Below are 14,853 nucleotides of genomic sequence, written 5' to 3'. Positions count from 1 at the left end.
CCACCCGATATTTGTCAAAAAGCCCTAATTCTGGACAGCGACTACTTAATTTCCCTCTTTAAATGTGCTACGTGCCACGAAATAAGTGCTATTGTCATCACGCCGCAAATTAAGTGGAACGGAGAAAATATAATTCCCACTTATATAATAATAGTAATTCCGCGTTAGTGGGGCTGGAAATTAGTGAAAGCGTCCAGTTCATAAGGCACAAACCAAAAATTATGTACAAAATGTTTCCACACTTTTTGTGCAGAGTTTCTGGAGACGGGGAGAACGGAGAAGGGAGAGAATTCGGGATAGATTTGACTATTTACACGGCAAAGTCTTTAACTTGAGTAAATACTTCAACTTCATCTAAAACAAGAAATTCCATTCCAACGAGCGAGTCGTGAAAGTGGAGAGGACAGTTTGTGCGAGGAGACTCGTCCGCAGTGTAATTTCCATATCGTTAGTATTCCACCACCGATTTCGCGACTTTCTTCTTTCTCTATTCGATTTAAGTTAGGAGAGAAGAAAGTCCGTTCGGGTTTGGAGGAAAAGACACAAATTTACTTAAAAGTAACCAACGTGTTTCTTCTCTTGTTGCTTTTTTGGAGGAGAAAATGTTTATGATTTTTTATATGTAGTATATTTTCTCTTACCTGACATTCGTAAGTCCTTTTTTGGGAAATAAAATAAATACGCAAAATTACAAGGTGTTCCGGATTTTTATTAAAAATTGGGAAAATTATTAAGATTTTTTACCCATTATCACGCTTTTGCACAAATTTGACCTGTTAATAAGATTGGAATATGAATTGTAAGCAAAAAAAACGTACATATTTTAAACCAATGATTTTGATCTCCTCTCGAAATTCTCACCTGTAACGTCCATTCGTCAGATCCGTCCGAATGTAAGACTTGGAATCTCTCGTCGGATGTATAAATTTGCTTGCCTGCGGATAATATGTGCCAATCTCTTCTGCGAATCCAAGAAATCTGCAAAACAGAAAGAAATATATTCATTCATTTCTAAAAAGACAGCCAAAAGCCAACCCACCCAATACTAAATGTATATACGTACATATACTCGAATAAATTGGGGATAAATCCAAATCACGAATCCACATTCAAAATTCAAAACCCAAAACTTTCTCTTTCATCTCGGCTTAACCAAATACCAGTGAAACGAACGAGCAATCGGAGAGCAGAAAAATCGGGTGGAACGGAAGGAATAAAAATGGAACGAAATAAGAAAGAACAAAGGGTCCAATCCATGCATTTTGTGGACAGGAAATATTCAAAAAGTATTTTTCCAGAGGATTATATAATTTTTTCCCCCATTTTAACGATACACTCATCTACATAACAAAAATATTTCATAATTTTAACTGTATATTACTTAACACTAGATCAAATTTTATTTTTTGAGCTATACTTTTTTCATGAATTTTTAAAAATTCCCAACCGACGTGCACTATTTTTTTCTCCTTACATCATCATCATCTTCACAAATGCTCAATCTTTCTTCTTCTCTCTCATCTCCTCAATCCAACCGCTTAATCTTTACTGAGAGCAGAATGGAACACGTCCAATTCAACAAGGCCTTTAAAGAATATTAAGATATTCCTAAACTAAAATATTCCTCAAATATTCCTAAACTTATCTATTGATGCGATACTTGAATGCACAATAATATTTTCCCTCCATCCCCCACTTCGCGGAAATTTCGCATGCAAATTCGTTATATTATTGTAGATTTTTGCACAATCTTTTCATCTCTCAAGAGGAAACAAGTTGATGTTCGGTCGTTCATATTCGGAAGTACGTACTACAAATATGAAGACAAATGAGGATACAATTTTGAACAAATTATTTATATTCCGCGCATGCATCCTTTTTTTCGCGGTGTGGGTTTATGTTGCGGATTTTGCATATAATTTATAAATCCTCTCCCCGCGCCAATTTCGCGTATACATTTTGGCTCATATTGCATAATAAAGAAATGAAATGTTAAACAAATACGAGCTGCTTGACGATAATGCAATTTATATTTACACGACTTTCTCCACATCGCTTCCTCCCATCTTAACCCCACTCGCTTCTCGCACTACTCGCACTACCGCCGACCGTTCCATTAAGAAGCCAAATTCATCCACCCTCTTCTCTCAATCCTCTCAGAATTGTTGTTCTTTTCCCTTTTGCAAAAATTGTTCAATGGGACGAAGCGGAGGAAGCACATTTTGTCGGGTCATTTGTTCTTCGCCTGCGTTCTGTGCCATTAAGTCGAGTGAGAGGAGCGACAAAGGAACATTATTGGATTAGATGTGAGATTAGTGCTAGTTGTGCAAGAGCAGAAGGGTAAAAGTCGAGCGAAATATCGAAATATGGATCAATGAATATCAAGCCAAAAAAAGAGAAGAAAGTAATCTTTCGCCACATCTTGCAAAAACCTAAACCCAATTCGCCAACTTAATGGTCGTCTACACATATTGTAGTGGAAAACTGGAGAACAGGGAATTGTCGTGGACGACGACCGGGTTGTAAGATTTCCTAGGATTAAATCTGAGCAGGACTACTTTTTTGTTACCACCATTTTTGCACTATTGTTCTCTCGGGTCCGGTCCGATCTATATTCGGAGGAGTTCTTATTAGATTTTTTTTATACATTAAATTAGTCAAGGTTAGGAAATATATCGGGCAAAAAGTGAATCGATATTTTATGCAAATGTGCCACCATCCATCCGGATTAGCGAATCCATCTCTTATTTAAGTCGGACTTGAAACATGTTGGATTTATTAGAGTGGACATTATGAGATATGTTCTCTTGGCCAGGCTGCTCTTCCCAGAGAGAGACACACGTCGTATGCATGGTCACATAGAAAGGTTAACTTTTGGCAGTTAACCCACTGTAAGCGACATGTATATGACATGACATCTCACACATAATGGAAACAAGGCCCGAGAGAGCTATTAAGAATATTACGCTTTTTTCACAAGTCTACACAAACATACAAAGCGTGTAGGGCACAAAAGTTGTTGGAAAGCAAAAGTTGGAGTGTGTGGTGGTATCAGATTCTTATATTCTCTCTTTTTTTTCTTTCCTTCCTAGGATAATGGAAGGGAGAAAATATCTCATAATAAAAATGGAGAGAAAGCAGAGAAAGAAAAAAATTATGCGTTTTTCTTCCGCAACTTGAGTGAGAGTGGTACTGGCGACAAAAGCCATTTTCTCTCGGTGAAAGCTCACAGGGCAAATAATATCAGCTGGGAGGATCAGAAATTGCGATTTTCAAGCAAAAGAAGTAATCATTTGCATTAACGATTAACTTACGAGGGCCAAGAGGCTATACCTTCGTAAAAAATGGGGAAGTGGGACGGAGAAAGTGTGAGTGCAAGTATTGACTCGTGGTCGTGAGTGCTAAATAAAGTTTGCTTCAGGTGAAAGTGCTTGGCGTCTGGGTTCATTGATTTCATTTCCACTTTGTACATACGTAAGTACGACGGGGTGAAAGTAGGTTTTAATGGAAAATTTTGGTGATGAAAGGGTTTTAAGAAATTTTAGTTTAATACAGTTAATGTTTTTAAGAAGGGGGAAAAGCAGTTTTAATATATGTGTATTTTGATTTTGCGTATGAAATTTGCAAAGTGAAAGCAATTTTATTATCAGTCGATGTTTTTAAGAAAGGCGAAAAACGTTGTATTCTGATTTTGCATATGAAATTTGCAAAAATGAAAGCAATGAAATGGATTGATTAATTTCGTTGCGAATAAAGTTCCACTTTTTAAAGAGGAATAAGATGCTCTCAACAAGAAATGAAATAAAATAGGGCAAGTGCTTCCCATCATTTGGAACTAATCCAATTCACACAATTTACTTTGTAGGCAAATAAAAATGTGTAAAGTCAATTTACCGAAAGTCGATGTAAATTATGTCATTTGTTGCATGTCAAGTATTTTGCGAACTACTCCGCAACTTTATATTACGCGTTATTACGAAGTATGTAAAAGCAGTTTACATGTTCGAGTGGGCAAATTTCAATTTGCTTTTTCGCAAATTGACTTCAATTTGCACTTTACATAAATATTGATTCATCCCGAACTCCTCTCTTCTCCAGAACTCATCGTTGGCCTCTGTGCATAATTTTCGCAGGATAAACTAAACCACGACTGCACTTCAGCAGGATACTTACTTCCCACGCGAATAATGGAACAAGAATCCCACTCTATCTGCAAATGAAATGGATCAAAACCAAACCAAAATTCAATCTACTTTTGATTTTCATAGACATTTTGGGAGCAGGGATAAATACGGGACGAAAATAGAGTTGAAGGCGAAACTTGACTTGTCAAGCATGAAACAACGTCGAATTGGAAAACTGTGCCGTGTTATGCAAGGAAACATAAAATATGATAACCTCAATATGTGTATCGGTTGCATCATTCGGGCAGACTTGCAGTTCTCACATAATTTAGCGGAACATAATCTTCCCGTGAAATTTACAGGTGTAAATTGCATTTGTTAACTGTTTTATTGCAGGAAAGGGAGGTGGGAAAGTGTATTAAAATTATGAGGACAATATATTTCTCAATTTATACACAAGTCTATTGCTAAAATATCATTCTATTTGAAAACGTGCAAAAAATACACTTTTTCAGTATGAAGACATGAATAAACCCATGTACATAGATATTAGACTTCTTTCGACATGTCTAAATTTGCACATTTTTCTTAAACCATGCACATTCGCATTTGCATATTCGACACAATTTTACTTTCCCCATGTGCACCTTCGCATCAGTATTTCGACCAGATCACTAATAAAAAGTTGGATTATGCATTCCGTTGTTATATAATACAGCAAAAACTATGTATTACATAATATAAATGTACATGCATGCATATATGTAAAAAATTGCATCGCGTGCAAAATCTGGTAGCCAACCTGTTCCGAAAGGTTGCTCCCTTTGCCATTTAAATTTGTGGAAATCTTTTCATCCGTCTTCATTCTGTGGGCCGCTGGTACGAATCTGCACCTCGCCATCCATCCAATAAATGCTACACGGGCACACGGCTCACTTTCTCCACTCCCTCCCGCCCGTCACTAATATGCTCAATCTATCTGATACATTCATCTCTTTTTTTGACACCACCACCACGACCCGACGAGGACGGAAACCCCATTTGCCTCCTCGTGCCAACAGTGAATCCTTGAGTCACAAACTAAATACGCATCCACCAGCGGACACCCCCGGCCGGAAAAATATTACTTTCGCCTTTTTATGACATTCTTATTTTTTATGTTGGATCGTCCCCCGCATTTCCAACTTGATTCGGTTATCCGATTCGATTCCATGCAGATTTCTGTAATAATAATAATATCGGAAATTTTTCTCACAGAGAGAGGCAGAAAATGAAGAAATGATATTTCTGTTCGGGGGTGACAGACCCTGCCTTTCGGGCCATGATCCATTTTTTGGCACGGATTTCCGTCTCCGTATAATTTAAATTTGGACTGTATATTTTTTAAATAAAATGTTAGAGAAAGTTCGCAGTAGTGGTGGTCGTGGTGGAAGAGAAATCTTGAGATTCGGCCAGATTTTTTCCTCCCCAATTCTGAGATGAATTGGCTACAAAACATGAATTATGTCGACACTTTGAGCTTTCCTGGTGAGTGGAAAGTTCGCACATTCCACACACTCTTACTTATGTACATAAAGGCAAGTAGATATAGAGTACATCTTATAAATTTGCATGTACGCCTTAATAAATTTTGTCAGTATGTATGTAGTCTTCTTACATTCCAACATACATGAAAAAATATGTGCGCAGAAACAAAATGAATAATTGCTTTTTAAGCGAATCTCAGTTTTTGCACGGGTCTCTGCTTTCACTCGAATTCACAACTTGACCCTGAATACAAACTGTGTGTGCTCAGTACATACAACGTCTTTCCCCTCATTTTGAACCTTCCTGTTTCTTTCCAGGGCATAAAAAAGAGTCAACATTTGCAAAACGAGGCTCATTTTCCCATGAGGATTTTGCACATTTTCCATTTCCACACGAATGTGCCCATCACTTGAAGGCTACGCAATTGAGTGAGTGAGTGAAATGAGGTCGTCAGTCTAGTCATCTGTCATAAGATCCGTTTATATATCACTCGTCGAGAGTCGTGGTTGGTCTCTCCAATTGAAAGCGGAGAACCTGCTGAGGTTTAGGTTTTACTTTCCTTCTTGCCTCCTTGCTACGTTTGTGTCTGCCTGGTGGCCTGGCAGGGCTAGAATTTCAATTTGATTTGAATTTATAATGAGCCCTGATCTCATTCTGATCTATTCACAACATTTCTCAAGATTTTAATTCCACTTTTGCAAACTGTCTCCTCCTTCCTTTGCTCCTTCCTTCCTGCGGGTTTAGTCCCTTTCCTCGCCCTGGTTCAGTCCTTACACGTGATTTCTCTGATCCGGAGAAAGCAGCGAAATAAGTAGTACCTACATATCTACGTTTGTAAGGCTTCCTTTTCCTGAATATGCGGGTCGAGAGGGGAATCATATCATCTTTACTCTTTCAGAAACGTGTAACACTTTCTCTTTGAACTTGCAAACATTTTCAAGAACCTTAACAAAATTTTTTTGAACGGGAGGAGGATAAGCAGATTCTAGTCAGAAAAGTAACGAGGAGTCATCATTCGTCTCGGGCAAAAAAAATGTCTTTATCATCGAGATGAGATGATGACATGACGTGACGAAGGTGATGATGTCTGCCTGAATGGAATCAAGTCGCACTTTCACTCTCAATAATGTCGCCATCATCCCAAAGTCCTCAACCACTACGAAACGCGTAATTGGATTGGATTACATAAAATGTGTCTCAATTTCGAATCGATCCAAAAAAACGGGTTCTTAACTGGATTTGAAGAAGCTGATTTCAAAGACATTCACACTTTCTTGAGCATATTATGCGTTGTTACTTTGTTACGTGGAGTGTTTTGTGCCTCACTTTTACGTGTGTACGAGAGGCGCTGCGTAACTTGCTGCTTGTTGTTGTTGTTACGGAGGACGACCTCATTTTCATGCTTGAATAGTTTGATATGTGCGATCTTTCTTTGACAGTAGACGAGACTCGGTGTGATGGATTAGGTTTGCGTGAAAGTGGTTGCTTCGTGAGTGAGAGTGGGTCGATTTTTAAAATTCTGCGTAAAAATTTCGCACTCTGTTTTATTTTTTGTGCTATTTTACACTTCATTTCACAACAACAAAATGATGTAAAAATGCGTCTGACACTTTCTCCGCTAAACTGACAAGTACATAAATATACAGTTCTAACAGATCAGGGATTCAATTTTCCATCAAAATCCATTCCATTTGTGGTACCACAAGTAAGTATTCTTTCACTTGTACGTCAAACAAACACGGAATCATAAAGGGGAAACATGACAGTAAATTTAAATCTTGTTTTGACATGACACGACAAAAAAAAAGTTACTTTTGAGCCTCCTTCGTTATCATTTGTTCTCATGATATAACAATTTCATGACGTACGTAAAATCCACCAACCAATTTCCAGAAATGTGTAAAATATTTCGAAATTACATCCCTCCATTATTCTACATAATTACACAGCCAAATCGTTAAACCTTTGATTTACTTTCTCTCCACTTGCTCTCCTCTTCCCAGAAGAAGTGAAATCGATACGACAGCTTTCACATGATTTTAATGGTTGGACGCAAAGGTAAATCAGCAACTTAATAAAAAGCCTGTCGAAATCAGTTCAGTCCTTGCAATAATTCCGAATAATTTTCCTCCATGTAATGAGATACCAATTAAGCCTGAGAAAATCTATGGACTGAATATCCAACAAAGTCATCAATACATTCATCCACAAAGCAAACCATGTCATTCGTTTGTACGGGTAAAAGAAGTGTATCAGAATTTCGTTGAGATTTATTCTCACAAAACTGGATGGATGACAGGCTGGGAGCGAGGAGGATTCATTTCATGGATTTATTTATCCTGCGTGGTAACCCAATCCTGCCCCGAAGTGGAGTGAAGGCCACTTCACTACATTAATTCAGAATTAATGGAGCTTGTTCCCTCTTTTCCGGCGTAATCAAATTTCTCTCCTCTCTCCGTATTATTGCCCCATTTGTTCTACGTCTTCCCGGTGCAGCGGATTGGATGCATGCATGTCATGCTAATTAAATTGCTTTATTATTGCGAACCAACGAACAAATCAATACTGTCAAATTAAAGGAGACAATGCAGTGCAGCCTGAAATCAAATGTATGGATGGATGGCTTAATTGAGCCGGGAGAGAAAAGGGACGGAAATTTGCAAGCAAAACTATTTATTTATTATTATTACGGTTCGAATGAGAGAGAGATGAGATCGGAAATTTGTAAAAAGATTGATTACTATTCAAAATTTATTGCTATATAGCCAATGGACCTTTTAAATGTAATAATACGGATAAAATCCTAAATTTCTAATGCGGCGTTGAAATGTGCAAAAAAAATTTAATGTAAAATTTATAATTTTTCTTGAATTATGTGTCATAATTATATTTTCAATGTGCATTTATGTATTGAAACAGAAATTACCATAAAACTCCCATTAGTAATTTAAACCGGATCAACTGGATAAAATGAACTGTGCGACACTAACGACGAACAGCATATACGCGTTGGTATTTCTTCCTATTTGTGTGGTTTAGCATGATAAATGTGCAGAAAAAGTGCGTGCTTTTCTCACCACTGTCTACACAATAGTTTATTAGTGAAGGATGAGAGAGAAGAAATGACAACATACCGATCCACTCCACTCTTCTGCTCAGTTGAATGTATAGGATTTCCTCAAATACTATTTATTTGCACGTTCACCATGACTTTCACTCTCTTTCGCTTGCCTATTTACTACCAAAACCAGATCCAGGAAAGGAAAGGGCTACGTCACCAGCAAAAAAAAACTAGGACAAAGTCAAACCTTCCAATTTTTCTGGTGAAGTCATATTAATAACAGCATATTGCATAACATCCCAATATTCGTAATTCGCAAAGTTTACATTTTATTGGACAAAATGTAACGACTTTTAAGCGTCATGACCATTCCCAACACTCCATCTTTTTATATCATACTTTCTCCTTGAGCATTATTTTCATCCTTCCAATAATATCCTCCAGCCCTTGACTTTCTTCTCCGTTCGTATCTGCTCCCCTATTATTTGAGAACTTGCGGTTTTCCCCAGGTTTGCCGCTCCACGATTCCATTTCATTGCGAAGGAGAGACTTATGAAAGGAAGGATGAGAAGCCAAAGGGCTCAAAGTTTCCATCAAATATAATTTCCGTATTCATTTCCTCTCCCGTCTTCCTCTCAACTTCCTCCCGATGAGCAATATTAGATGGAAGAAATTCCTCTCTCTTCGTCTCCCCGTCTTCGCAAAATGTTACAAAGGTATTGCACCGTGTAACCCAGTCTGGCCGGGTGAGCAGCATTAATAAATGATGCGATATGATATGATATGATGCACCTTCTGGGAAGAGTCGTGTCGAACAATGGAGGTCTCCCAGCGTTTGCTCACAGATTTACGGTTAGGCAAAACTAGTGTCAATCCATTAAAAATGTAATTAGTATGAAATTCGCAAATGACACTATCTGCTAACGCGCAGGTTTGGCTTAGATATTTGCATATAAAGAGGAGAAAATGTGCCCCAGGGTTGGCAAATTTTACACTTTTCAAATTTACTGCGCGTTTTCTCCTCTTCTTGTGTAAATTTATCTGCCAAACCTGAGCATTGGCGGATAGTGTCATTTGCAAATTTCATACCAATTAAATTTCTGATTGATTGATACTGGTTTGGTCTAATCGTAAATCTGTAAGCATACGTTGGGAGACCTCCATTGTAAGTAAAAGTTTTATTATGGCACCCACGCCGCTAGCTAGTCAGCCACCTTGCCTAAATTTGTAATCGTGCCATTTCCCCAAATCGTATTCATGTTATGGTCAAGACGATGGACGCATCAATGTGTGATGCACATTTTGCAGTCTCGCTCTTCTTAATTATTAAAATGTCTTGTTCCCTTTATGTAACCTTTCGTGTCAACTTTCTCTCCTTGCAAAAGTTCACTTTCCATTATGCAACTTCCTAAAACCTTCAAGTTTTCACTTTTCACGGGCCTTTTCAAACTTGTCTAGAATGCATTAGGCAATCCTCGTCTTTGCAAACTCAGTCAGTTGCTCAATTTGATGATGTTTGCACAATAACAAATAAAGGTCAACTTGATACCAACCAGATATCGATAGTTTGTCTTCATTTGTAAACAAATGTAACGCTATCGGATAAGAAAGTTGGCAGAAAATCTATTCCAATTCCCAATCCAATCTAAACGAATTTCGCAATTAGTTTGGCTAGCGGGCTGTCTGTCTCTTCTACTTTTTTGGTAAATAATGTCGATTCGCGATTTAAGGTGAAGGGCAACTCAATGCCACTTTCCTTCTTCTGGGGGAGAGAGAAAGTTGCTTTCCTTTCCAAGTTAAAAATTTCTGTCCGCTCCAGATTTTTGTAATTGATCCCACATACCATGGGAAATTACGGGCAAGTCAAAATATCTATGTGACATGGCCAGAAATGACGTGAATATTCGCATCCCTCCAACTCCAACCAACCGCAATCAAATCTCTTTATTCCTCTTTACATCTGTTTACTCCGACCAAACATCAAATATTTGTCGGGATGGATGCCATCATACAAGAATTGCACAAGTAGTTGAAAAGTAAACAGCGAAATCACTGTCGAGACAAGGAAAGAGAAAGTCGTCCTCCTCGTCACGGGGAGGAAAGTAATATGTGCCCATGTGTATCATCATCATGGTGGATATCTCATCATTATTATTATCTCTGTTGTGCCTTCTTCTTCTTCTCCTCTTAAAACATTTCTGCTCCTTCCTTCTTTCGTCTTCCATTCGCAATCCGTTCCAAAAACATCAAAGAGAGATTCCATCGTGGAATGAGCATTATACAATTTCTTCTCAGCAACCTCAAAAAGATGGGGATAAAATTGATGAAAGTGTAAATACTGGTATATACCAGAACCTGCTACTTTCACCCACCCACCAACCTCAACCTTAGACTTGCTTTCTCCCTGTTTGTTGCTCTTTTCTCAACCTTCCCATCCTCCAAAACAAGTATCTTTCGCTTGGTGGTAGAAACCAGAAAAAAATATATAAGACGTATCCCTCCGGGCTGTTCTGGTTTTCGTTCGCATTTTCCTCACTTTCACGGAGAAAGTAGTAGCACCAGAATCGGTGAAAGTAGCACTTTCCCCTGAGGCACCGTAGCGCACGATGCGGAAGGAAACCCTACATTTGTAACCCTACATAAAGTAAAAGATACAAATAATACGGATTCCAAGAGAGAGAGAAAGCAAAATTATGTTGTGAGTCTCCACTTTCTTTCAAAAAAGAAAAAGGAAAAGTGTTTTTCTTCCGAATAGAACAATAAATACGAAAAAAATACAATCTCCTCGGGACGAATTGGTAATTTAAAGAATGAAAATAAAACAGGATCTTGTAAATTTTTGAATTTATTGCCACTTGAATTCACATATTTACAAGATTCGTGCACATTCCTTAAGCCGGAGTAAAGTATGCAGAGAAAAAGGACGAAGAGATGGATTGCTTTCCTTTATGAGCTTTGAAGCTTTCTACACTCTCCACTTTTTGTCTCGTGCCGACGCCATTCATCCTCCTTACCCAACCCCCGAATGGGACAGGTACGGCTTTCCCAGATTTTTTCTCTCCAGCCTATAAATATATACGGGGGAAAGAAAAGAAGAAGGAGACGAGCAGATGATGATGATGATGATGATGCTACTTTCCCACCGTTTTTTAAGAATCCCAGCACAAAACAAACTGTGAAAAGAGAGGACAAAACCCAAGAAAAATATCATATAAAAGAAATTGGCTGGAAAAAAGAGGCAATCTTCATACGAAGATATTTATTCCTCTGGCCCAGATTTGAATATTTCGTGAATATTTATTTCTATTTACTTTGGAACAAAAAAGTGCATAAATTTAGTTTACCTTTTCAATATGGATCGTTATTATATATTGTTATTTCATCAAACTGAATGAATACATGCATGGGTTGAAAATAGTTTACGTAATCTCAACTTGTGTATGTCTCTTGGGCTGCTTTTGATTATTTATTCAGTTATTTAACTAGTCGACGATCAGTGGCCGCGGAAGGGTAGGGACAGAGGGGCAATTTCCCCATCATCTGTTCATGCTGTATAAACCCCTCCATCCGCCATCCTACAATGCCAATATCCCCAAATGTCCCCACAACTTCCGCCGCCACTGTCGACGCTCCTGCATTAAAATAAATTCGACCGGACAGAAATAAGGTTTAGAAAAAGGAGATTATTGCGCCTTTATTACTTTCGGAAATGTATCCGAGATAAAAAGAAAGGTAAGGAAAAAAGGAGGATAGCTTATTCTTCGTGACAGTGAATCGAATCCTTATCCTTATCCTTTCATGCTTATCTTTATCTTTTGTTGTTTATGTCATCACCCTTCCACCCACACAACCAGCTAGACCTCGAATCCCACGTGAAAAACAAACCATACTTTGGCTGCCCCGAGTTATTTATTTATTTCTTATGTAACAATACTTTCAGGATGGTTGGACACGTATCCCCTTTCGCGTTGACTTATTTTTTCCCCCAACAACAAGTTACATAATGACGCCACAAAAATTTAAAATTCTTACCGATCTCTCCCCCAAGTTGCGCACCTTGCACCTCAGAAACGCCGTGTCGCCCAAAGGTACGGTAATATTTGATCCAGTATTAGTATCAAAAGGGTTTTCCATGGCCCTCTGGAACTCCTCGTAGCTCGTGTACTGGTGGGGATTGGCGATATTGTGAATGGAGTGGAGATTCCCGTGGGAGGAATGGTGGCCGTGAGAGTGGTGGCCTTGATGCAAGGTTGGGTGATGATTCCCATTCGTGCGGTCAAAACGGTTATGGCTCTCCCTTATTTGACGACCCTGGACGTGATGCAGCATTCCTGAAAAAAGAGAAAAATTGGATATTCAGATTTATTGAAATGAGTGAGAGTGAGAGAGAAAAAAGAAGAGGAGAAAGTGAGTCTGACACTTTCTCCGCAGAAATTATTGGAGCAGAAGTCAACACAAATGACACTTCAATCCAATTCAGTCACATTTTTGTGTTTCCTTCCTCCTGATGGGTTTCCTCCTCCCGAGTCGCGGTTGATTAGCTCCACCACTTTTTCCTCTGGAGGAGTCGTTACCAAATGACAAATTGCTATTAGTCGTTCGTAGTAGACGAGTAGATAGTGGGGAAGGTTTGGGATAGGCTAGGGCTTCCTATATAATTTATCCTAATGTAATGTGTGCGGGGTAAGGTGAACTGGGGCGAGTGAAAGTGGTGACGTGTGTGACATTATGACTTTCTTATTAGGACTTTCTCTCTCTCGTAAAGAAATTTGATGGTCTCGTGGAGTGGAATTCATACCAACGAACGAACCCACCAGATTTATTTATTTATTTATCCACCCTGTGTGGAAGAACTGCTCGAAACAAATTTAATAATCTGACCCATTCACATTTATTTATATTTCATCATTTTGTGCGAAACTTTTTGTGTGAGTAGGTGCATATGAAATTTGACGTTTTCTCTTTCATTGTCTTTCTTCTCCTCGCAACAACTTTTCCTGAAGGAGGAGGAGAAACAAAGGTTTAAACTTGCATCATAATCTATTCGTAAGGACGAAAAGGGGGGGAAACTTTGTTTGTTACTAAATGTCAATTTCACGGTTGACATAAATATGAAATTCATGCGAGACTGACACCATCATCTGAACCGTTACGAGACCATGACCACCTGTAGTTGGGTGGAGATTGGAAGTAAAAGCAACTTCTCAGAGGGAAACTTTCTCATTATTTCGTCTCAAGTGTGCATAAACAAACACAAGAAAGTCGAGGATCTTCGGATTTATTTACTTGCGCTGCGTCAGAGACAACAAAGTGAAAGTAATAAATTCTTCTCGACATGTACTCGAACAGGATTGAGAAATAATTTGGTTCAGATTTTTGAGATGGATTGTTTACAGAAAATTTTCTGACGTCAATAAAATAATTTTGTGAATTGAGTTCAATTAGCGTTCGGCAGCGGTCACGGAAATCAATTTCCAACCTTTCACAATTTATATAAATAAATACGACCTCCAAGAGAGATAATGGGCAGCAAAGTTTGAATATGAAATGAACCTAGTCGTCCATATCGGATTCAATTTTATGTGCGGTCCGTTGAGTTGATTAGCGAGTAATTAGCAGGTTGAAGGACATTTCTAGACTATGAAACCATGCATAAACCATCACATCGCTGCACACCTACAAAACTCTGGTTGACCCACCATCCAAATTGACGCAATATTATCCGCATATATTCGTCAAAATAAAGATACAATCCGACTCCATTTCACATTATCCACTCAAAATGAATATAAAACCAGTCCTTCTATTATATATTCCTGACCCGTTACGTCAATTTCCCACCACCACCGTCGCCACCACCACCTGGGGAGAAAGTGACAGTGAAACAATGGCCGATTTATTCTCATTTCATTTCAACTTTTATTCACGTGTAAATGGATATCAGTTAACAATAACTGGTTTGCAAACCATGACACAAAATGCTATAACTATATAAGAAGCATAATAAATACCTAACTACATTGTTCTACCACTTACTTCATAAATAATAATAATAATCATCAGAACGCTTATTAATTATAAATTCACGACAAGATTGTACAAATTTAACATAACTCATGTTGGGGTCCCAATCTCTAGGCA

The 14,853-nt window shown here is 38.3% G+C and overlaps 1 protein-coding gene across 1 annotated transcript in view; it reads right to left on the bottom strand.

Annotated features, from left to right (window-relative positions):
- LOC110862574 (opioid-binding protein/cell adhesion molecule homolog) overlaps positions 1-14,853 on the bottom strand; it is a 68,473-nt gene that overhangs the window by 19,943 nt on the left and 33,677 nt on the right. Inside the window, exons 4-7 of the mRNA XM_022111792.2 lie at positions 12,745-13,043; positions 862-978; positions 745-773; positions 642-657 (exon numbers count right to left, since the gene is read on the bottom strand). Coding sequence (XP_021967484.1) covers positions 642-657; positions 745-773; positions 862-978; positions 12,745-13,043 — 461 coding nt within the window. The remainder of the gene's footprint in view (positions 1-641; positions 658-744; positions 774-861; positions 979-12,744; positions 13,044-14,853) is intronic.

This window comes from Folsomia candida, unplaced genomic scaffold (assembly GCF_002217175.1).
Source record: "Folsomia candida strain VU population unplaced genomic scaffold, ASM221717v1 Fcan01_Sc061, whole genome shotgun sequence".
Lineage (NCBI taxonomy): Eukaryota > Metazoa > Arthropoda > Collembola > Entomobryomorpha > Isotomidae > Folsomia > Folsomia candida.
Note: the sequence above shows the minus strand (reverse complement) of the source record. Positions and strands in the feature narration are given on the sequence as shown.